This window comes from Lepidothrix coronata, unplaced genomic scaffold (genome assembly GCF_001604755.1).
Source record: "Lepidothrix coronata isolate B3197 unplaced genomic scaffold, Lepidothrix_coronata-1.0 Scaffold201, whole genome shotgun sequence".
Taxonomy (NCBI): domain Eukaryota; kingdom Metazoa; phylum Chordata; class Aves; order Passeriformes; family Pipridae; genus Lepidothrix; species Lepidothrix coronata.
The window spans coordinates 139,486-164,159 of record NW_016690381.1 but is presented as its reverse complement, the minus strand read 5'-3'; the positions used below and the strand labels follow the sequence as shown (position 1 = coordinate 164,159).

The 24,674-nt window shown below is 43.1% G+C and overlaps 1 protein-coding gene across 9 annotated transcripts in view; it reads right to left on the bottom strand.

The window, feature by feature from the left end:
- The window catches only part of PTPRT (protein tyrosine phosphatase, receptor type T), a 281,951-nt gene that overhangs the window by 141,947 nt on the left and 115,330 nt on the right, over nt 1–24,674 (bottom strand). For all 9 annotated transcript variants that reach the window (XM_017832332.1, XM_017832340.1, XM_017832341.1 and 6 more), the window contains exons 6-7: nt 15,799–16,095; nt 13,257–13,366 (exon numbers count right to left, since the gene is read on the bottom strand). In XM_017832332.1, the coding sequence (XP_017687821.1) occupies nt 13,257–13,366; nt 15,799–16,095 (407 nt within the window). The remainder of the gene's footprint in view (nt 1–13,256; nt 13,367–15,798; nt 16,096–24,674) is intronic.

Sequence of the window (24,674 nt, the reverse complement as noted above, 5' to 3'; positions counted from 1 at the left end):
ATATTACTATTGGTACAAAAAGGCAGCTTTCTCCAAAAAAACAGGTGCTGTCATTCTTAAAGGACGTGCTGTGCACAGCAACACCTGGAGAGTATTTTATTTCTATGCCTATCTAATGTGAGACAACACTGAAACTCCTTCGTGGAACAGCAAACAAATAGAGACAGGCGTTCAGCCTCGGCAGGTTTCGAATCGTCAACCAAAACAGAGGAACCACTGTTGAGTTTATCTCATTCTTAATTGATTAATCACAGGCAAGACTTCCACAAGCAGTGTGTGCCCGCAGCACATCATTAAGGATTATGTTCACAGATACTCTGTTTAGAGAGCCCTGTGTTAAATCCCAGCAAATAATTTGGTCACAGAGACGTGTGTGGAGCCCGTCAGGAGTAAAGCTGCTAAAGCAATTATGTAATGACATGAAAAAGCAGTGGGTAAACTGCACATCTTGATTCTTCCTGGGCGTGAGAGCTTCACTAGGGCTGCCTCTTTATCAGATTTGTTGGGAAAAAAACAGAGCCATTGCTACTGTGCTTCCCTATTAGAAATGTCAAACACACTGACATCATTTTCTTCTCGTGCCACCAAGGAGCTCAGAGTAACAAAGGAAAACACCAAGATCTCCATGCAGCAGACAAGACTGCAGCTCATCAGTGCCAGTTCTTCCCTTGACAACTCCCAGCAAACCACTGTAGCTGCAGAGGATTTCTCATGGTCCAGAAAGGCCCACAAAGTCCAGGGCCTTCATTTAAACCTGTCACTAAAGCAGCTGGAAATAGGTGTCCCTCTGCTGCAGCAGCTGAGATTACACAAGTTAAACTAGTAGCAGCTAACAAGAGATTTCCTCAAAACTCTTTCAAAAGCAGCTTTCTTGGTACTTATTACCATGACAGAGGAGGAAAGGAGAGTCTAAGGAACTCAGCTGACAGCACAGCAGACCTTTGCCTCAGGCAAAGCAGAATGAATTCCCCCCCTTCCCAAGCCAATGCAATTTATAGCCCAGGGCTGTGTCTCATTACTCCTGCCCAAGCCAAGGTTGTTCCAACTTCAGCCTCACTTGAGCAACAGACTTGTCTCTTGCTGGCACTGCTCTGAAAACTGGAGCCACGGGTTTATTTAGCTGGAAACCTGAGAGAGAAGTTTGGAAAGAAGAGAGAACATTTGTGGCACGAGGGGCATTACAAGACAGATTTTATAAAATATAATGAGAGAGAAAGATTATTGAGGGGAAGGATTGAGTTACATCTCCCAAGCAGCACTGTTTGCTCAGCTGCAGCATGCATGGGTTAGCAAAGTTCACCTTAATAAGCATGATGGGTTGGTGAGGATGTAGCTTTTGTCTGGATAACCTGAATAATTTCTAATTTGTCTGTGGCCTAAATAAGAAAATGGCAAGTTAATAATGCTGTATATGCAATTTTTTTTTTCTCTTCTAAATTTAATGCAAGTTCAACACTGTCACAGAGACAAATAAACAGCTCAGAGAAACCTTTTGGCTCAGTGGAAAAAGGAACCTATGAAGCACTAAAAGGAAAAATGTCCTAGACAGTAACATGCAGGAGTTCTGTGTGCATGAACTGTGTTTGTATTTGCCTTCTCCAATAAACAAACTAATAATTACTGGGCAGCTACAGGGCCCCTGTGCTCTGTGCAAAAGAAAATAAACAAAAAACCCCCATCACCCAGCCATGGGAAGAGCAGGTTGGAGCAACCATCACTCCCATGGGAGCTGTCCTGGGAAGGAGCTCATGGAGGAGAAACCTGAGCTTGCCCTGCAGTTTGGGGGCACCACACTCTTGATTCTGGAAAATCACCAAAGACTGAGCCTTAGGGAAAATCCTTCATTCTTAAAGACAACATAAACTGGATAGCAGCACCTTTCATTGTTTCAGCAGGGGAGGCTTTGTTTTATTTCATTATTATATATTTTCTGGCTTGTGTCCTCCCTCAGAGTTTCCACCCAAGGTATGGGCCTTGTAGAAGCATTTTAAAGATGACAGCAACAGTCTTGCTGTTCTTGATTCCTTCCTGTGAACTTTACATTTAGCCCAAGAAAGCCCAAGGACTAATGAACCCCTTCCAGCAGCACAAGTGTTTCAGGCCTGAAATTCGGAGTGACCCTGAACTGGGAACATTTTAACACAAAATACAAAAATGTCAGAGATGTTAAATCTTCCAGGGACAACACTCAGGTATAAAAAAGAGTTCCTTAGAATTTTTACCGGAGAGTTGATTTTGGATTTGTTTTGAATGAAGTTTCACTTATGTCGAAAGACCAAAATATTCCTGAAATCAGAGAGTTTTAAACAGGAATTAAATTCTGTGAGGACGTGACCACATACCTGAAGAGAAATCTCTCTCACTGCCTCAAGACTGTATCTCCACAGCATCTCCTTTTTTCCAGCTCCAGAAGAGAGCAACTGATTCCAGTATTGAAGGGGGCACCACATTAACAAGAGAGTTGCTCACTCCTCCTTTCTCTCAGATTTGCACAATTCCTAAAGCTCTTTGATCACCTGGTCATCACCACTGCTGGTTCTGTCACTCATCCAAGCTCCCTTGCAGTCCAACAGCCTGGGCATCTTTCTCCTAAAGCACCACTGGTTCTCCACTGGATGATTAGGAAAACAAAACAGGGCTGGCTGATGCTGCTACGCTCTCAAATTCCCATTTCAAGGTGATTTGTGCTCCCTTCCTGCTTGGTTTGCAGGAGTGGGAGGGGAAGCCAGAAGCTCTCCTCGTTTGTGTGCTTGGAGCCAAATAAGGAATTCACTTGCCCAGCAGCATCTGCTCCCAAGTGCAGGGAAGGTCAGGAGGGACAATCCATCCCATGGTCCCATAAAGCTGATTGAAACATGATTACACAGCAAGCCAGGGGCTCCTTTTTTCTGAGATTCACCGACTGTCTGTGCCTCTCAGGAACAATTCCTACTGCAGGTGACTGGGATTGCAGCTGGGATGGACCTTGCTTTCAATCTTATCGGGGAGTTTCAGACACCTGGGGCACAAGACTGGAGTTAATTGCACCAAGTGTTACACAAAAGGAGTAATTTGAAAGAAGTTATCTCCTAATGACAGGAAAGAGCTGGTGAACAGGTTAGTGAACCATCCTCCTCCAGTGCTGGAAAACTAAAGAACTAAAGAATGTGTTTTATGACCAGATGAATGGGGACATTTTCCATCTTAAAACTCGGTTTAAGCCAGGCAATTATTGCACTTACATCCCTCCCCAGCCCACTAGATTTCATCCAGGAAATGGGCGGTAGCAAAGGCCTTTCATTTTTCCATTCCTGTACTACCTCTTTGGGGAAGAAGGTTAAGGGAGAGTTAATCAGCATTTTTGCAAGTTATATTTAAGGCTGGCAACACGTGAAAAGACTAAAAGCCCTGAAGAATAAAGTCCTTTAATTTAGTCACAGCACAAGCCCAGCATGGCTGGTAACAGCACAAAAAGCCAGAGCACAGCTATTCATTAGGAATGAATATGGAAGTTAACCCGGGGAGACCCCGGGAATAAAAGAGGCCCATTTGCTCCCTACTCTGTTTCCCGAGAGCCTCGTAAAGAGGGATGCAATTAAACCTGAATACAAACACAGACAACTCGGATCCAAGGCAGGACAGAACATGGTCCTGCAATCAGTCTTGACCAGGCCCAGCAGGGCTGAGAAGTCTCATCTACTCTCCTCCTTGCTCAGATTCTTTCTTCCTGCTCATATTTCCTTGGGATGTTATTGCTTGTTGTTTTCTATAAATAAACCCAAGTTTAATGTCTATGAGAAAAGGAGGAAGAGTGGAGTAGGTAACAAAGCAATTGGGAGAGCCTCAGTAATGTATTCAGGCCATTAAGGATTTCATTAGGTTTACTAAAAGGTCATTAATGATAAAATACCTTCTTTTATTTTACCTACTTTCTAAACATTATAGTCTATTCTGCCATTCAAGCTTGCACCCCACTGACATTAATTAGCATGCTATATATTAAGGAGAGCTTTTAATGAGCTGTTATTTCATATGATTTTATTGGAGAGGCTCATTGTTCAGTTTAATAGCGGCAAATGACAACTGTAGGAATTGCTTTGATAGGGCTGCAGCACTGAGGGGGTTATTCAATCTCCATACTTGTTCCTCAGCTATTTGTTGGTGCTGGAAGTGCTGCCTGATGCACCTCACTGCTGATCTGCCCCACTGCACTGGGTGCAGGGAAAGTGTGGGCAGGAACAACCCCCCGAACCAAGACAATGGAGCAGGAACCCCATCCCAGAGAACCTGCTGTGTTTGCCACCACAGAGGAAGAGAAGCAAGACCCACGTAGGTATAAAACGGTTTTGCCACATTTATAGCTCACATATCAGTCTTAGCTGTTATTGTAGCTGAGAACTGTAAGATGGTGTATTCTTAGTCACTTAAGATATCCATTTGTGTCTTCTATCAATCAGCTCTCTGCTTCACAGAGTGGTTTTGGCTGGAATAGACCTTAAAGATCATCTTGTTTCAACCCCCTGCCATGGGCAGGGACACTTTCCACTAGACCAGGTTGCTCCAAGCCATGTCCAAGCTCATTCTAAGTCACTTTTCAAAATTTCAGACAAAAGCAGCTGAATCAAAAACCAAAGTAAGTTGTTCTCCCTGTGCTGAAGCTCATCAGCTGCCAGGAGCCTCCTGAAAGCCTTCCCACCCTCACTGCCAGTGACACCCCGTGGAGAGCAGAGATCAGGAAAACCAGCAATGAACAGGGAGGGCAAAAGGAGAAGGAAAAGGGGGGCAAGGGACTCCAAGTGACAGAAATTGGTAAATCAGGAAACTAAACCCAAAGCCATCCTGCCCAGTGGATGGCAGGATCACAGAGACTGGCTCTAACACACACACACAAAGGGCAGCAATGAGGTTAATATCCCAAAAGGAACCATACATATTGTATGTATCTACACCCTTTTATAAGGTTATTTATTTACCCTTATTTTAGAAGGGCATTTATTTATTTGGTTTATGGACGCCCTTTTTATAACCCTTTTAAAGGCAATGCAAAGATCACCTTGACTGGCTTTTCCCCTCCTCAGTTACACCTCTACCCAAAAGATAGAGCCACCACATCTTATATGTTTGCTCATATATATATATATATATAATTCAATCTTATATATTTGCTAAATTAAATGATACTGAAGATAAAACAGACCCCCCAAAAAATAATCTAGGAAAGAAGTGCAAGCATGTATCTGCAATTTGCTTTCAACTTAGCAAACAACTACATACATTTTGGTAAGCAAAATACTGTAAGATCTGAATATAGGGCTGTTTAAAAGCTTCATATTATTGTAACTGCACAGGTACAACAGCACGTGAAAAGATTAAATTGAAGAAATGGGATTAAGAATGAGCAATACAGAGAAACAGCATGTCTTGGAGAAGAAAGAAAGATACACCAAAATTGTTATTTTCTTTTCTGCAAAAGAAAAGAAAACATCAGAAAGCAGAAAGACAAGATGCTGATGCATCTACAAAAGCACGTTTTAAATTTGAACTTCATTACAAGAAAGAATAAGTTGGTTTTTTTTTTCCCCCCAGTTCTTATAATTTAGTTTAGCACAGAAAGAACACATGCACGCTAAAATAATTCAGTTCCTTCCTTAAAGAAAAAAAAAAGAAAACTGTTGTTGTAGCCAAAATCTTCTCATTTGCAAGGGATTTATATCACTGCAAGTCTATTGGCTTCAAAAGAACAATAAAAAGGTAATCAAAGAAATTGTTGTGCTCAAGGGACTGTATTATGCTTTTATTTCTGAAAAGCTTGATCGAGCAATTTTTTTTTAAACAGTGGATTCATTCTATTTATAACACAAGTATCTACTTACCTGGAAGTTGTTCATACATTTTAAAAACCCTGACACCTGAGTTTCTCAAAAAAACCCCTCTAATTTTCTCCCCAAGCTGTTACTGGAAACCATAGGATTTAAAAGAGCATCATTACCAACTGCTCCCAAGTTAAGTGTATCTTGCAAGTAACAGCCAGTGAGCAACACACAATTAACAATCCTGTATAATTTAAGAAGTTTGTTCAAAAGCTCTTTGAGGTGTTTATTCTGAAAAGCATCCCTAATTAGGAAAGCATTTAAACATTTCCTGAATTTAAGGCTGTGTTAGAGTAACTGGGAGAGAGAGTCAGAGTAATGGATGGAGAGAACAACAGCAATAAGGTGTTTCCAACCCTTTCCAACAGGGTGTAACACCTGAGTAAGGAGGATCCTGCCCCTGGAGCATCCTCCTTGCTGCTGCCCTGCTCAGCTGGAGGAGCAGGAGCTGAGCCATCCCCCCAGGCAGAGCACAGCCTGATTCCTGTCACCTCCCCACAACAGCCTGAAATCTGAACCTTCAACTGGCTTCTGTCCTGCTCAGGCATTTTGTGCTTCCAAACGTGATAGGGAAGGAAAGTCATCCTGTTCCACCAGAACAACAGCTGCATTTGTTGCCTTCTGTATTACTGCACACAAGTCAGGCTTTTCTTGCAGCATCACAGGAGGCACTTCAAATGAACACCCTGTGTGTGCCAGGGGGGTCACTCAAGCTCATACTTGAATTCTAGTGCTGACAGGGAGCTTATAAACCATATTACTTTATAAAACAGGGTGGGGAAAGAGCTCTCCATGGGATGCTGCTGATTAGAAAAAAAAAAATAAAATAAAAAGGTATTTCCTGTGACCCTGGGATCCTCAAATTCCACAGGAAAGCTGTCTCACCAAGCCGTGCCTCATCTCAGAATCAGAGCAGGACCTGTGGCTGACACGACATCCCAACCTGCTCAGCAATGCTCAGATTTATTGTCCTCCTCAATTGCCAAGAAATGATAATAAATCAGTGCAATCAGCACGTTCATCTCCCACATTCTGGCCCGAATCCTGATTAAGTGGAGCCCAGAACATTGGCAGCATCAACCAACCTGCTCACCAAGTGCTCTGTAAATACTCCAGTCAGCAAGCATACAACAAACCATTTCTCCTCAGCCAGCCCAGTTCTCTTCCAGGGCAATTCTGTGCTAAGAGCCATTAAGTGCAGGACTAGTTTAGCTGGGGGTCTGTGCACAGCTTCCCTCACACGTCACTGAAAGGGTGACACAGCCCACTGCAGAGCTGACAGAGTTTCAAACTTAAACAGATGATACGTGGCCCTACACTTTCATTGCTAGTGTAGATTATTAAAGAACTCTAATTCAATATAGTCCAGACCAGTAAAACCCTTATTCTTCACGTAATTGACTTTCATGGACTGTGGACAAACAATATAGTGCAGCAGCAGGCACTGTATAAATCCAGTGTCAGAGGAAAACAGCGTTAGTGCTGCAGGTGAATCATTTCCAGTGGCATCAGACTGCACTGGCAAATGCCCCTACAGGTGAGTGATGGAGCTATGACCCAACAGACCAGCTTTAATTGATCGTTTCCTGGGGTTTGAGCACTAAGCAGCATCTCCTTCAGCCAGCTGTGTGTGGTGGGGCCGTCCTTCAGCACACACACCCAGCTGAAGCGAGAGAGCTCCATCCCAGGAGGATCCTGCATCCACAGAATGCAATTGAGAAGCTGTAACATGATTGATTTTCATGGGAACATTCAAAGCCACTTCTCGCCGAAGGCAATTTCCGAGAATTGTCATCTTTCCACTATTTCGACTGTGGGGCTTTATATAAATTGGTCACAAGATTTCGTCGTCGTTGCTTTGCTTCTTGTGGGAGCCATTTTTCACTCTTGGTAACCAAAAAAAAAACCCAACAACCTAAGAGCTGCTTTTAAATAAACAAACAAATGACTAAGCCAAGTTGAGCTCCCAACCCTTTCAGCTTTCTTCCAGGAAACCTTTTTTTTTTGCAAAACCTTTTAGCAGGAAAGATCTTATCCTAGAAACATCAGGTCTGCTGAATAGCATAGGGAAGGGCTATGAATAGAAATGCACAAATATCCGTGCAGCAAGGAGCTATCACACCAGATAATCCTGCTTTGTGTTATAATAAGTATGCATTTCCAAGGGTCAAAGGTGGGAAAAATTTGTTTCCACCCTCTTGTAAATGCAGGCAGTGCATCCCACAAATATTGACCTTATGCAGGACCCTCTAAAGAGGCAGTTTGCATGTAACAACCTCTCCTGCGGGGGAAAAAGTGAGGGAGGTGATGGAGAAGAAATGGCATATTGGCAACTGCAGAGATGAAGAAGGGCAGACTGCAATTTTACATGGTAACTAAGAGGATCTGTAGCCTCTGAAGTGCAATTTAAACTCAAATCCACTGGGATTAGAGGTACTAGGCTCCAAGCATCCCATTAAAGGGCTGAAATTGTGTATGAAAGTCCCTTGTATTATTATTCCTGGCATCTAAATAGGGATTTACAGTATTTCAGAAATGGTGACTGAGAGAACCAGCTCGTTACAAGCTGCAAATGCATCCTCATTTTTCCCAACACCCATGTGCAACCCACTTGGGATTTAACAATCCTAAAGAGGAGGGCATAAGTGATGACAAGAGTGCACCTTACCACGTTTAAAAAGACAGCTCCTTGTTTCACCATTGCCTTTAACAGGGCTCACTGAAAGGACTCAACAGTCTGAGAGTCATTTTTCCAGCCAAGGTGCTGAATATTAGGGATTAAATGCTGTTATGATTGCAATACCTGTAACAATGCCTTCCACAAGTGATGTGACAGATATTTCAGACAGGAGTGTTAGGTGGGTTTTATTTTTCTTCTTCCTGTTTAATGGTAAAATATTCTAGAAATGGACAATTCCAAAAAATAGATTACGCTCCAAAAAAAATGTATTTACAAAGGCAAAAGCCAACATTACTGAGTGCACCTCTAAGCTTTCAGCTGCCCAAAGGAACAGCCAAATGCAGATATAAATAAGTTTTCATTACTTACATTTTCAAGATGCAAGTTAGCACAAAATATCTGGGCCCACAGAAATATCTGAAGCACTTCAATTTGCATTATGGAACAAACATTTGAGACATTTCATCTAAAAGCGGAATTTAAGTGCCAAAGATGGCCCATGACCTTAGATTGCTTGCTCTTGCAGCCCAATGGCAGCATCAGTCTTTCTGCTGCTTCATAATGGTTTGACTTTACAAACAATTGGGAGGCGGGGGGCAAATCTTCTCTGCATTTCCTTGTGCACAAAGGCTTTGAAGCTGAACTCCCACACAGTGGGAGCACAACGAGCAGCACTTGGTTATCAGGGATTTTAAAGCAGAGCAGCTTTTTAGAACTGGTTAAAAAAAAAAATTAAATAAAAAATGCAACAAGTTGCGACGCTTTCAGTCTGCCAGGAGATGACTGTGGGACAGGATTCCTACAACGTTATTAGACTGTGCCACTCACAGCTCGCTGCCAGAGACAGCTGTAACAGTGCCTCTTCCATGATCATCACGTGCACAACCACCTCTGGGGAGCATTTTACCCAACCCAAGGGGCCAGCAAAGCCCCTCTCTGCTGTTCAGCTGTGTTTGTGAGCACAGACTGATCGACCTGTCTCATTTAAGTACCTACACACCTTGAGGCTACCTGGGGACTTCAGGAAAGCTTAAAAGCTCTACCTCTGTTGCACAGCTCATTTCCACCAGCAGCCTGTGCATCTCCCCACTGGTTTTCCTGACAGGACAGCCCAACTGACACCTCCCAACTCACCACACACTTGTGTTATTAACACCTTTTCTGCGTTCCCCACCACCTCAGAGCAATTTGTACATCACTTTCTACACAGCTCATATCCTAACCTTTCCAACACAGTGATTAACTGACTTGCAATTCCTGGAGTTTTCCAAGTTGCCTTGAACAAGAGGTTTCTGCTCCCTGGGAACAGACTGTAATTATATACTGATTTGGGGATCTAGAAGGTTCCTTTGTTTAACACTCCAGCTGTGACTGTACCCAGTGAAACAATGAATTCTCCAGCTGAACTCAGGGAGGGGTTAAACCAGTTTTAAGTACAATGCTATTTCTCTATAAAAAGGCATTTTGAAGGATAAGTATCAATCAGAAGAGACTTGCAGAAAGTCAAAAAGGTTCATTAAGGTCCTTCCATTTGGTTCAGGCTCTTTAGAAGTATTCAGTTTGTGCAAAATTAGTGCTTCTGGATGGTTAACAACCTGCTGAAGGTTGCAGTGCTGAACCCCAGCCCAGCTGGCACACGAGCAGTGGGAATGCAAACTGCAGTGGCAATTTGGGTGATGTGGACATCTCTCTGGCAGGGAGCTGCAGGAATGATTAGGGACCTGAGAACAAAACTGGTCCCAAAAAAAAGCCAGTGGGATTTAAGTATAGACAGTGTGATTATATGGAAGTATTTTAGAAGCTTACAGAGAATTTTTTTAACAGGACTAGAGAGAAAATACAATATCCAGATAAACCAAATCAGACCTTGATGGTGAGGAGGGAACTATTATTTAGGAGGAGAAGGAGATGGGTTTTTGTTTCTATTAGGAGGGTTTATGCCCAGGGTAGTCTGAGAGACCATCACTTGCATGAGACCTACATGTGACTCTAGACAGCTACTCCCAGGTTACCTCAAATTCATAAAGTGATATTACTTAATAAGTACTTTGCAGGGAATTTTTCTCTAATAAATGTTGATAGGCTTTTGGGTTTGTCTCTTTCTAATAACAGTGACACAATTTCAGAGCTTCCAGAGAGCTGCAAATTCATCAGCACATCCCTGAGTCTCCAGGGACAGAGCAGCAGTGCCAGTGCTGGCTTCAGAATCTGTGCTCCCTGTGAGAGGGAGCTCTTCTTAAAGCCTTCTGCTCCTCCCTGGATCAGAACTGGGCCATGGGAAAGAACTGAAAACCTACCAGAGATTAACCACCAGCCTTTCTTTTCATCTTGAACCAGCAGCAGGGCAGCTGAACTCTGTTAAAGCAGCCTAAGCCACAGTGATACTGAAAATGGCTGAGCCCTGTCTAATAAAAATGAGGTTGATCAGACAAGGAGTTTGTGATGCCAACTCATGACTTCTCTGCTGTCTGCAAGTGTAGGGCACCATCAGCAGTGTGCAGGTTCCATCTGCACAGATCCCCATGTTCCAAGGGGAGCCAACTCCCCTGAGAATGCCCTGCCCATCTCGCCAGGTGATGTGTAACTGCCCTCCTGTACTTTTATCTCCACCTGATGAACTTGTCTCAGGGTTCCAGGGAGAATGGGAAGGTTCTCTGTGAATTTTCACAAGTAAGAAGGCAGAGGAAAGGAAAAAAAAATTAATTCATGCCAACCTTCAGGCACTCTGCTTCTCCTGGTGTTTCTGACACTTGGATTTTTATCCTTTTGGACATGAGGCAGAAGAGGAAAAGGAGGAAGAGTTTGAATTCACCTTGACTTCTCTTTGTCTCCAGCTGCCAAATATGCACAGAGTCATTATCAGAAAAGAAAGATTTGTTTGTGCCTCTGCTGAGACTTGAGCAGTGATATGACTTGAGGGGCACAGGCACTGTCATGATGCATCACAACCCTGGAGGCATTAAAGTGTCTCTGTGCAGCTGCTCAGCCAGAAAAGCTACTCAGATTGCTCAAGTCTTTTCAATGAGCTGAGCCCAAGGCGATATTTTAGTAAGAAACTGCTTCTTTAAAAATTAAAAGGAGTTATTTTTACATCATTTGCATCATTTGACTTGGGTTATTTTCAATGTGTTCTATGATAGGTCACCTGTGTTGCCAGAAAAAAACTCGCAACTGGTTCCATTCAGATTAATTCCCTTAAAATACTGACAGCTTTATTGCCTAATTCCTTGCACAGACACCTTCAAAAACCATGAAATTACAAGGGTTAGTTCTATTTTAGTACTGACACATGCAGGTGACATGCAACCTGCACACATTTCCAGGAATGTCTCAACAGCGACCAACAAAAAATGACTCTGTGCTTAGTCAAGGATTCCAGCCTGGCTGAAATGACCCAAAATCAGGAGGATGAGCTTGGATTCATCTATTTAGTGTTGCCATATCAAACCCAGTTACCCTTTGTGAGCCAGCTAGAGACATGACCTGAAAATGCAGTTCCACTTAAGCCCAGGAGAAAGTTGCTTTCTCTTGTTCATTCTGCAGTGGAAGAGCTCATTGATGTTAAACCTGCTTGATTTTTTTCATTTTTCCACCCCTCTGATAGAGACAGTGTCAGCAAAGACATCTAGGAGGGCCATGTTACAAGACACATTGTTCTGAACTGAGAAGCTGGACAGGAAAAGGGAAGGAGCAGAACCTCCCTAGTGAGGGCAGAGTTGCTTCGTGCAGCTGTGCTTTTTTGCAAAATAAAGTCTGTACACAAACCCAGCATAAGAGAGGAAACCAAAAAAAAAAAAAAAGGGAGTTTTTGCCCCTCTGTGTCAGAAAATGCTGCATGAGCCCACAGTGAGGGTTTTTACATCACTGTACAAGCAAAATTTTGTTTCACTTCTGATCTTACAATGGTAAATGCTGAGCCCATGAAGTGACACAGGCTCAGCCAGCACTGCTGCAACACTTTCTGCTACTTAATCAAAGTGCCTTTACCTTCTCTTGTAGGACTGCCTCTCATTTCACATGACCCTCCAAAGCAGTCCCTCCTTTTCCACATATTTGGTTTTACCCCACATTAGGCACTGTATCACCAGAACCACAGGACAGCAGGAACACTTCCTTACCTTAACAAGCAACATCCCCCCTGACCCACTCTAGAGTCACATTGAATTGTTTTTTCTTTCTCATCCAGCACAGGATGGTCAGTGATCATCCTATAACCTGCTGTGCAATTTGTTTGGCATCAGGGAAATGGTTGGGCTGGACAAATGTATCATTGAAAGGTTCAGTAAGAACACTGTGAGATAAGACTTAATGGTTATATTCTGCTGACATTGCCAGGAAGTGTTATGACTACTGGAAAGGCAAAGAGGGATTAGTTACAGTATTTAGATACAAAACCTAACAGTGTTTTACCTCAAGAAAAGAAGAAAAGGAAAGAAAACACACCTTGAAGCTACTGCAGAAGGAAAAAGGGCAGGAACTGAACACTTGAGACATGGGGGGTGTGTGGCTCTCATTCTGCCACAAATATTGGAAAGAAATCTTTTCTCTCTCTCTTAAACTGGAAAACTTTTTCAGTGGTAGCAGCAGACTATCTCGAAGATTCTTATCTATTTTAATCAGGCTTCTTTTAGCACCTGCTGAAATCTCTGAGAGCTCAGGATTGGCTTAAACACACACGAAGAGGGCCCCGTGGCACATATTCCTTGACAACAATCTGTTCTCCTCACCTCATAGAGTGTAATGATGCCATTTGTCTCATTTGGAGGCTTCCACTGCACATAGATCTTCTCTTCAAAAGGTCCTCCCTGGATGGATTCCAAGGGAACAGGTCCAGGAACTGCAGGGGGGAAAAAAAGCCCAACAAACCGTCTTAAAAACTACCCCCAGCTCCAGCTGCACACGCATGAGAAGACACCAAAAGGCCACCAGACAGGAAGCTCAGAGTTAAAAATAAATAAATAAAATTAAAAATTAAAATCCATCAAAGCACTAGTACTATCAAAGCCTTATTTCTGCACTTTTGGTTCAAACAAGGATACTCCAATGTAACCACTAAGTGATAAATAAAATTAGAATCCACGAAAATATGGAGCTAATTTCAGTATGGTTTTATTTCAGTACAGCAGAGCAGCAGCAGGGAATTTAATTTGTCCTTCTCTGCCCAAAGCTCTCTCCACCTAAACAGCCAGTCTGCACCTTGCCATAGGGATGCTGCTGGGCTGCACACCTTTATCAATGTGAGAGACTGATTTGCTTAGCAAAGTAACAATGGAAGATTTATATTTCATTCCGGCTACAAGGCCAGCTAAAAAAATCCACCTACTCAAGCAAAATTTTAATGCTGTGGAAGACAACTAACTAAATGCATTCACAAGCCTGTCTGATAAAACCCTGCTCATTTTTCTGAAATATCTGCCATCCTTTCGTGTCCCCCCCCCAAGATATATTGGGCTGGAAGAGCCACTTTCAGCTGAGAGAAACTTAGGACAGCAACTTCTTATAGCTCTTACAGCTGAGGAAAAACTTGTATTTTACATGTTGGACAGGAGGGAGGCTTGTAGTGCTTGAGAGTCTGAAACAGCTCAGATGGGATAATAACACTGAAACACTCCATCACATCAGTTTTTCCAGAAAACTTTTCTTTTATATCCAGAACACAAGAGTTCACACTCAATTAATTTCACTTCTGAGATCTATTTAAAATATGATGTCCAGAAGATCGATATTAAGAAAAGCTACGCTCTGGAAAGGAAGGCATTATACTCCTTTGGGGACATCTTTTTCTTGTGAAGGCACAAGAAAAAAAAAATCAACAAATGCCAGGATTACATTTGCCCATATGACAAAGGAAGCTGCTGGGTAGTTGCTGGGTAGTTCAGAACACAGAGAATTAAACCTTTGGTAACTGCTCAGGTTGATGTTTATCACACTCAAGCACTTCAAGGATCCTTGTCTTTTCAAGAACCTGGCTGTGAAATAGAAATTATTTACCCCTACAAGTTTTGCTTGCATGAGACACACGCTGTCCAGAGAAGACATTAATAATCTCGTGGGACAGAGGGTTATGTTTATGAGAAATAAAAATACAATTTTTATAGGTGTATCATGAAGTTCTAAGATATCCAAGTTCAAAAATACTGGACTTGAGTGTCAGGGTCTTTTTCGGCCAGATAAGGAAAATGCAAGAGTTCTTAAAATCTTTTGGGGCCATTTTTGTACAAAAGGAGTTCTCTCTCTTTGGGCTAAGAACAAAGGAACATCCATTATCCTTGACAGGGGATGCCTTGCAGCCAATCAGAAAAAAAGGAAAGCCCCTTTTGAGAGAAAAGAAACCTTTTTAGGTAAATATGAATATATTAAAACTTATCTGAAAAAGTGTGGGATTTTGTAAAACTATAAAATGAATGAGATGTAAAGCCAAAGGGTCCTTCTCCCCGAAAAACTGGTGGGGGAAGGACCCGGCGCACCAAATAAATTCTTCTTTGTTCCCTGAGTTTATGCCGTCTTTCTAAAATTAAAAGAGGGATTTTTTCCCACATGTTGTCATTGACAACCTGTAAACGCGAGTCCTCCCCAGGAATCAAGCAAGCAAACCCAGCCTGACTGTGGTAGTTTAGTTTGGGCCTTCCCTGGTGACCAGTTTGTAACCAAGGAAGTGCCTGGATTTACCCGGAATTCCCTATGATATTTTAAGCCAGGGTATAAGAAGAAAGAAGGAAAGGCCTTCGTCCCTCTTTCCTTCCGGCGGCTTTGGAGATGAGGGTTTCCCTGCTGTTGAGTCTGTCGTGTTGGGGAGTGAGGCCTGGTGAGGCCGAGTGAGGCCTGGTGAGGCCTGGTGAGGCCTAGCGAGGCCTAGTGAGGCCTGGTGAGGCCTTGCCAACCTTGGGGAGGTGGAGGTTGCTGGTGGTCGTTCCAGAGCAACTTTCTGCTGTCCCAAGGAGAGTAGTAAGATATTCTTTTGCTAAATCTTTTAGTTGCTAGATTTTGGGCTATTGATCGTGTATATTTTATTTTGCTTTTGTTCTCTTTTTTTCCTTCCCCCTTCCCTTTCCCTTTTCCTTTTGAAGTTGTACATATATTTCAATTGTATATAAATGTAATATAAGTGTAAATATATCTAGATACATTGCTTTAGCTGCCTCTCTCTCGTTTCGGTTCTCTTGGGTTTTTTTCTCTTTTCCCTTGGTTTTGGGGGCGGGGGGGGAAGCTCTTGTGGCGAGGTTTGAAGACTTGGCAGGGAGCCAGCTTCAAACCACCTCACTGACTCACCATCCTCCTCGGTCTGCACCACCAGCTCCTCGCTCTCCATCTTGCCCTCGGGGTTGGACAGGGCCAACCTCAGCCTGATGGTCATGAAGGGCCGCAGACCCCGCAGGGTGTAGTGGGAGGAGGTCTGGATGAGCTCCTCGGCCTCGAACTTCTGCTGGTTGAACACGTACTGGTACTGCACGGTGAGGTTGTAGCTGTGGCAGCGGGTCACGGCGTAGCCGAAGGGCTCCCACTGCAGCGTCAGCTGCCGCGACCGAATGTCCACCACCTCCACGTTCTGGGGGCCGTGCACGGGATCTGCGGGGCAGGAAAAGACAAAAAAACCACACTTTGATATTAAAACAAGTCAGTCATGCATTAGTGTGCTTCATTTTGTATGTCCAGAGTATCCCAGCACTCCATGGATGGGAATGCTCTTGTCTGTGCAGTGTATGAGTGATAGGAGATGGATTTCAGATCTACAAATGCATTCTGGCTCCGGAGTTTTCCCTGAAAATCTCCTCTCACAAGGCCCTGAACAGTGGTCATGCTCCTGATTGCTGTGAAACCTCACCGAATCTGACAATGGCAACGTGATCCCATCAGGTAAGGGGTGGGAAAGTTACACTTAACTCTTCCAAAAAAAAAAAAAAAAAAAAAAAGGCAAAAATAATAGTAGTTGAGGGTCTACTTGACAGTGCCCAAGGAGTTTGGTGAGTCCAACCCTAAGTGATGCAAACACACAGGAAATGGCCCCCAGAGAAGGAATGTACTCAAATCTTTCAGCTTCCAATTCAGCTCTGTAGTCCCTACACCCTCCTGCTGCCCTTGAACTCGTTCTGCTCAGAGACTGAAGGCCAAAAGCACAAGAATTAAGACTAAAAACCTGACTGTTGGGCTTCCAACATCCCAGGGCTGCTGTTCCCTCATCTGTCAGACACTTGAATGTTCTGGCAGTGGGGTGTTCAAGCAGATCCTGCCACTCCTGGACTAAGTTTTCTGAGCCATCTCAACCTTGTGCCAATAAAACTTTCATCTCAGATCATCTCCACGCCTTGGTCCCACCAAAGTTTCTCTTTATTATTCTTTCTGCAGTGTCTGGCTGAGGTACACTTTGAATATTCATGTGTAGGAATCATTTTCACCTGCTGTTCCTTAATTTATTTTTAACAGCATAACTCAGATGCTCTGACTACACTCTGCCCTTTATATAAAATATAAATGCATGTACTGCTAGACATGTGGATATAAAGAATGAAGGATGAGTGAGTAAAATCAGTGTTTGAGATAAGTCAGATGGTGATAATACTACAGATGTCACAGTTTGTTTATCTGACAGTTTTTCAACTTGTACAGCTCAACTTGTATTTGCTTTTTTGCTCAATATATATCTAAGCAAGGTAATTAGAAAATGTGTAATTTCACGTAAAGTTTCTTGATTTACGGCACAATTCAGGGTTCTGCCCACTTCTCATGTTCTCTCACGACTTTGACCTACGAAAGAACATTTTCATGGGAACAAAAAAGTTGGAAGAACTCCTGACTACTAGTCACACTTATTTGAAAGATAATTCAAGTAGAAAAAAAAGCCTTCTAGTAATTCCTGAAAGTAAAGCACCAGCCATGCTGACTTCAATCTACTCATGCAAGAGCAGAAAATACACTGTAACTACCTACATATTCTGAATTACTGCTAAAAATCCCATAAAGACTGGCAATGGGAAAACATTCTGCATCTTTATATAGGCACACACATATGCAGACACTTTGGAAATAGGATGGATATTAAAAGACCAGGGGTCTAAAGTTAGCAAGTGGTTTAGGTTTCCACATAAATCATGTCAATCCTGTAGCATCGAGAAAATACCTCCTAAATAAGAGTATTTACTACTCTGTGTGTCAAAAAAAATGTCATTTAGAGATTAGGAAGTTCCTATGCATAAATACACACACATATACTTAGCATTAGGTGCTGAGCAGCCAGCCATTTACTACAAATCCATGGAATGCACATTCCTGCAGATGAATTGTGGAGATAAATCAGGTGACCAAAAGAATGGTTCTGTGAAATCTTTCACAGATCAATCAACAGCCTCTGAAACAGTAAAGGTAAGCCCAAGACATTGCAAGATGCATCAGATGGAAAAAAAAACCTAAAAAAAAATAAGTTCATAAGTAAAAACAACTTAAATTTTAGGTTAGAGAGAAAGAAACCGAACTGGAATTAGATCAACAAACAGAAGCTGGCCCAGGAAAGCTTTACATTCTCTCCAGTTCCCTTCTCTCAGTTTCAATCTCCTTTTTTTCCTGAAAACTGAGACTATATAATTTTGAAAATGTTTTCCCGTTGCTACAGTGATTTTCTCTGTAGCAGAAACCATTGAAACCTCATTTTCAAAGCTGAGATTTTGTACTGCTGTTTTTAAAGGACAGTGGTCCTACTGTCCTCTCCATTGAATTCCTTCTCCACGTCAGCTTTGTAAATATTCAGTTTCAAAAGGTCTGTAGTACCTATCCCTGGGGTTTGACTGTCTAACAACATCCATTTTTCATAATCTGTTAATGACTTGTTTTCCCAGAAAAAGTGTTTATAATTTGTCTACAATCCTCTGGTAGTGGTGAATATTTGAAACTGGACAAACGTCTCCACTTCTGTATTCTTGGAATTATAGCTTTCAAATAATCCAAGAAAATGCCTGAAAATTAGTAACTTTGTACTTGGCTAGTGGCATAAAAGCTGCCAATATGGATCTCAGCTTCAACTACACAAAGCTACCCATCAAAGCAGGACAGAAACAGACTGGCCCAATTTGAGTAGTTAAGAGATCAGATATAAAAAGACATCAATGTAACCTGCATAAACTGAAGTAAAATTTTCTAACTGTCCTGAGACCTTGGGGAAAAAAGCCAGAGGGAATTCTTAAGAGGCCAGAGCAAGGAAAGAGCTGCCACCAACCTGCTGCAACGAGTCTTGAACCCACGCAAGGAAAATTGCAGCCTCTGGGATTTCACCGTGCAAATGCACATTTTTATTTCAGCCCAGCTGAACCACTAATTACATTTTGAAAGTTCACATCAAAGTCCAGGACTGAACAGTTATTTTTCCATTCCACATCACCCACTGATGCTTTGCTACCCTGTCATTACCCTGGTGGGCTGCTGTGAACACTCAGCAGCCGGGAACCTTTGTGAGCACTTGGGATGGGAAAGTCCAGAGGGGTCTGGAGCATGAGGCTGCTGAGGAGCAGCTGAGGGAGCTGGGGGACTCAGCCTGGAGAAAAGGAGGCTCAGGGGGGACCTTCTGGCTCTGCAACCCCCTGACAGGAGGAGGGAGCCGGGGGAAGTCGGGCTCTGCTCCCAGGGAACAAGGGACAGGATGAGAGGAAACAGCCTCAAGGTGCACCAGGGGAGGTTCAGATGGGATACTGGAAACATTTCTTCAGGGAGAGGGTGGTCAGGGAAGTGGTGGAGTCACCATCCCTGGAGGCATTTAAAAGATGTGCAGATGTGGCATTTGGGGACATTGGTTTAGTGATGAGTTTGGACTTGATGATCTTAGAGACCTTGTCCAACCTAAATGATTCAATGATTCCAAGTGGCCTGAATGAAGCAAACCCTCCCAGTGATCCTGTGTCCTCAGTCCAGGTAAGGAGACACTGTTGGGCCAACAGTGATGTGCACTGTTCAGACACTGCTTATTCTGCCATCCAAATTTAACAGAAAAGTTGACTTTTAGGGCTGGTTTTGCTCTTTCCTTACTGAGTGTCACAGAGCTCATTCTGTTCACTGGTGTCCTCATGCTCCAGGTGAGGTGCAGAAAAGAAAAGGTTGATTCAGATTATCAATACCAATTATCATGGCTTTGTACCTCTCCACCAGGAGAACAGAGAGCAAAGGAAGCCGTGGTGACACCCTGGGGTTTGAACACCGAGCTCAAGAGGAGGGAACTTAAATACAGACAATCAGCTGCTGCCCCCGGGTTAAATACCTGCTGCAGGAGCCTAATTGCAAGAGATTGCTGCTGTCAGTAAAGACATGACAGGAGTGGAAGGTGTCTGTACTCATCTGGGGCCCTGTGCCCGTGTCTCCTGACCCTCTGGAGAGCAGGAGGCAGAGTTTATTAGCAGTGCAGGTGTCCACTGATTAAATTCTGTTTCCCAGCAGCAGGTTACAGGGGCTGAGAATGCACAAAGGGAAGAAAAATGAGTGTGACATGAGCAGCAGCTGCATGTGAATCCTGAGCTGATGTTTTCTGATACAGAAAGAGAAAGAAAAGAGGTGTAAGCATGATTTGTGCCTTCCCCCAGCACACCCACACCAGAGCTCACCAGCCAGTGCAGGCCAACCAACATCTGGGCACCCCAGTGACGTCCCCAGCCCCTCCTCCAGCCACACTGGGAGGATATCAGTAGAAAACTGGGTGCACTGGTGGTTAGTAAGGCCACCAAATCTTGTGCTCTCCCAACTACCAGCACAGTACAGCCTCTCTCTGTAGCCCAGAAAAATATCTGAATTCATTTCCACTGGATCACAGAATGGTGGAGGACTGCACAGAATATTTCACTCTCACAATAAATTTGAACAGTGGCCACTTTTCAAGCAACAGCAACAAAACTCTTATCAGAGAATCACTGAAAGGTCCCAGCTTGGGTTGGCAAGGACCTTAAAGCTCAGCTTGTTCCTCCCCCTGCCATGGGCAGGGACACTTTCCACTAGACCAGCTTGCTCCAAGCCCTGTCCAACCTGGCCTTGAATCAACAGTTAGGAGGTTTCCTTTGTGTTTTTCAAAGACATTGTTCTTCTTCTACAGGTGAAAAACCAACAGAAATGTGTCCAACAATGATTTTACACTAGATAAAAGCTGGAGCATTCTCCTTCTCCCATTTACTCCCTCTTCCTCCTTAAATTTCCACAGGACAAAACAAGCCTAGGGAAACACATCTACTATCAAAAAATATAGCAAGACATACCGAGCAAAACCATTTAAGTGGTTTGCCTTAAATGCAAAATTAAGTGTGATGGTTGAGGGGAAAACAAGCGACTCTACAGCCTGTGCTGTTCATCTCTGCCAAGAGATCCTGACAGATGCATTGTCCCATAAACACCTCCTGTATCCATGTCCTATGCATGGACACTTCTGAATGATGGACAACTCTGTCCATCCCTGAAGTACAACGTGGCTTTGTGTGACAGCTTCTCTGCTGAGCGTCACAGCTGCTGCCCATCATATTTCAATGCCTCTGAGCCCAAATGTGGCATAAATACTATGAATACCTTTTCAGACATGGCAGATAAAAACACTGATTAAACCGAGTTCACTAGTCTTTCAATACTGGGAAAGTGTTTCAGCTTTGCCCTTCTCTGCAGAAAGACCATCTCCCTAATATTTGGGTCTAATTTTTGCTTTCTTTTAAATCACTTCAGATATTATCACTGGTCCAAAAAACTGTGCAGACAGAGCTGAAAGCAGGCAATTATACAGAAAGGGATGTTCTGAGAGAAGACTTGCAACAGAGACAAGAGAAAAAAGGAGTGAGACTGATACAATAAAATCACCACAGGACAACCAACCCTGTTTGTGAGATGCCAACAATCAACCAAAGCCCAAACCACGTACAAAGGAAAAGGTGTCCTTAGAGCTGGTGAACTAAACCAGGCTATTTTAGGGCATTCTCTGAGCACTGGAGAAGGAGGAGTGCTGCCACACAGATGAATCTATTAATAAAGAAATGTGAATTAAGTTAGATAATGGACTGTGAGCTGAGATAAGCCAGGAACTGAGCTCTCTCAACAGTTAACACCATGGTTTTAGTTCAGTTCACAGCACATCACCTTCATTTTTTGATTGTTTTGGGTTTGTTTCTGTTGCAAATTTTACTTGGAATTCTGCACCGAAAGAAACCAAAGAATTGAAAATTCAAAAAGGAAAATAAAATACTTGATACATTACAAATCCCATAAAACATCCTCTGATCTCAGACTTCAACCTTGTTAAACAATCAAATGAAACAAGGGAAAACCAATCCAAATGTCATTAAACAGTGCCCAGACTTATCTGGATCTTTCCATTTGTTACAAAACGTGCTTGTCACACTCACAGACCAAATCCCCAAGGTCCCAGGAAAGCAAAGGCTGTGGAGAACAAGACCTGAGCCACCAGCACAGCCTTCCCAACACCTGCACCAGCACTGCTCCAGCCAGAGCTGAGCTGCCAAATCTCCACTTGTAAACAACTTCAAGATAATTAAGCACTGCTTTTTAAAAAAAGATTTATTAGCATCTGTTTAAAAGGGAATTTTTTTCATTAAATTATGAAATGGCAAAATGAAAGCTTTCTTTCTCTTATACCTAAAAACTGTTGTGCCCTGAGAAACTTAAAAATAACAATTTAAAACAACAATAAAGGATAATTACTGATTTTATTAAAAACATCTATCATGGATACACATAGCAGTGGAATTCCATGGCTGGGAACACAATGTACATTACTGAGCATTCTGATGATTAAATACAATAGCATTATTAAATATGCTAATGAAAGTGAGATTAAAAAGCAGCTAAAACCACTTGGTTTTTGTCAAACAAAAGTAAAACATCTGCTTTTACAGATTTATTTCATTATGCATAAAGTATTTATTTTAACTATTTGCTTTACTAACATGTACATGCATTTATTTGTATTACCTCTTCCTCTGTGTACTTTGCTGTTATCTTCAAATGGACTAAGTGGAGGAGATTGAGAATAACAAAAAGCCAGTTCCTGACAAAACATAAATTATCTCCATAAAAATAAATAAGGAAATCAAAACAGTAGGGAAAAGAGAAGCTTCCTCCACACAGTCAGGAGGCTGTTCAAGTATTCTGAGCAGCAGAGAAAAAGCACTGCTCTTGCCAATAGGTTTTCTTTCATTTGTTACTGTGGCTTCTTTTTATGTCTGTGCAACCTGCAAGAGAAATTCTCAATGTTCTTTCAGAATCCTAAATTTTTAAAAAAAAAAATATTTTCTCTTTTAGGAAAATTTAGTAGCAGAAGGAGCTGCTGGTTGATGAAACCTTGGCATTGTGAGCACTACTGAAATATCCAAATTGTCCTAAACCTCTTGAGGCCTCCACAGCAGGTCAGGGAGGGGATCCTGCCCCTCTGCTCGGCCCTGTGAGGCACAGCTGGGTGCCGTGTCCAGCTCTGGGATCCTCAGGACAAGAGGGACATGGAGCTCTTGGAGCGGGTCCAGCAGAGGCTCCAGAGACGATGAAGGGACTGGAGCATCAGGAGTTGGACTTCAGTGATCCTTGGGGATCCCTTCTAACTCGGGAGATTGTGTGATTCCACGACCTCTCTGAGCAGGGAAGGCTGAGGGAGCTGGGGCTGTTCAGCCTCCAGAGCAGACACTGAGAGGGGCCCTCCCCAGGGTGTGTCAGGGGCTGCAGGAGGGGGCAGAGGATGGACCAGGCTCTGCTCAGGGGGGCCCAGCAATGGCACAGGAGGAACCGGCAGGAACTGATGCCCAGGAAGCTCCACCTGGACATGAGGAAGAACCTCTTTGCTGGGCAGTGACTGAGCTCTGAACAGAGACCAGAGAGGGTGTGGAGTCTCCTCACTGGAGACATTCCAGAGCCACCTGGACATAATCCATGTGCTCTGGGATGACCCTGCTGGAGCAGGGAGGTGGTCCCTTCCAGCCTGACCCATTCTGGGATTCTTGTCCATTTTCCTCAAGATCTAGCAGCAGCAGTGACTCCCTTGCTCACCAGCTGTGAGTAGTCAGACACGAGGAATCTCTGTGTGATGGGGACTAGCTGATTCCCTGGCCTTGATGACATCTGGAGGGATTTGCTCTCCACAGGATGCCTTATTGGCGGATAACAACAACAATAATTATCATAATACCAAGAACAATAATGAAAACCCAGTAAAACAGTCCCCAAATTTTCAATTTCTAAGACTGCCGAGACTGGGTAATTACTTAAAGCAACACAGAATATGCCACAGCCACAGTAATGTTTGGCAAATGGGGATTCCTCGGGAGCATGTGGTTGGAGGTTGAGCCAGTGGAAAAGAGAACACAGATATAACCCCATGTCAACTGTTGGGGTTTTTTTCCCCAGGTATTTCATTAACTAGACTAAGAGATGCTGAAATTCCTGCAGCTGAGCCCTGGTTGCAATGTATTCCAGAAACACGTTTATAAAGGGTCTAGATCCAATTTCTGAGCAGCTGTTTAACTCTAATTGCATGCTCATGTCCTCCTTGCACCGGGGTGTTGGAGTCAGCAGTGCGAGCCCATTAAGGCCATGGATGGTTAACTCTTATGGGAACGTACAAATTGGAACAAATGTGCATTTCCAAGTGCTGGAGACACTCTCTGGGCAGTGGAGGACAGATAAGAGTTTGCTCTGAACAAAATCAATGCACTGCATTTAGCCCAATAATCGCCCTTTTTCCAGGCTGTGTTTGCATTTCAGCACAAACAAAAATAAAGCAGAGCCACTTTATGCCCGAGGGAAGTGAGAGGAGAGCAGAGTGTGAGGGGCAGGACCAGCACTTCTTCAACACATTTATATCTGATCAGCGTGACACTAAGAAAATACCCTGAAAGGATTTCAATACAGGCATTATGTACAAGAAAACACAGATAAACCAGTTCCTCAGAAACACTGTCAAGCCTATTTAAAAAAAAAATAAAAAAAAAAAATCTATCTCCTAACCCAGCCAGGGCTCTCAGTGTAATCTGAATATACAGCAGTGTCAGGATTACAGCAGTCTTGTTAATACCCCCAACAGACATGTATTTCAGTCTCATTGAAATCAAAGCCATTCTCTTAGTCCAAGCATAACTCTTAAAACTCAGCAGCCTTTTTTTTCAGTTTTTAAATGCAGCTGGATTAACTGCCTGCTC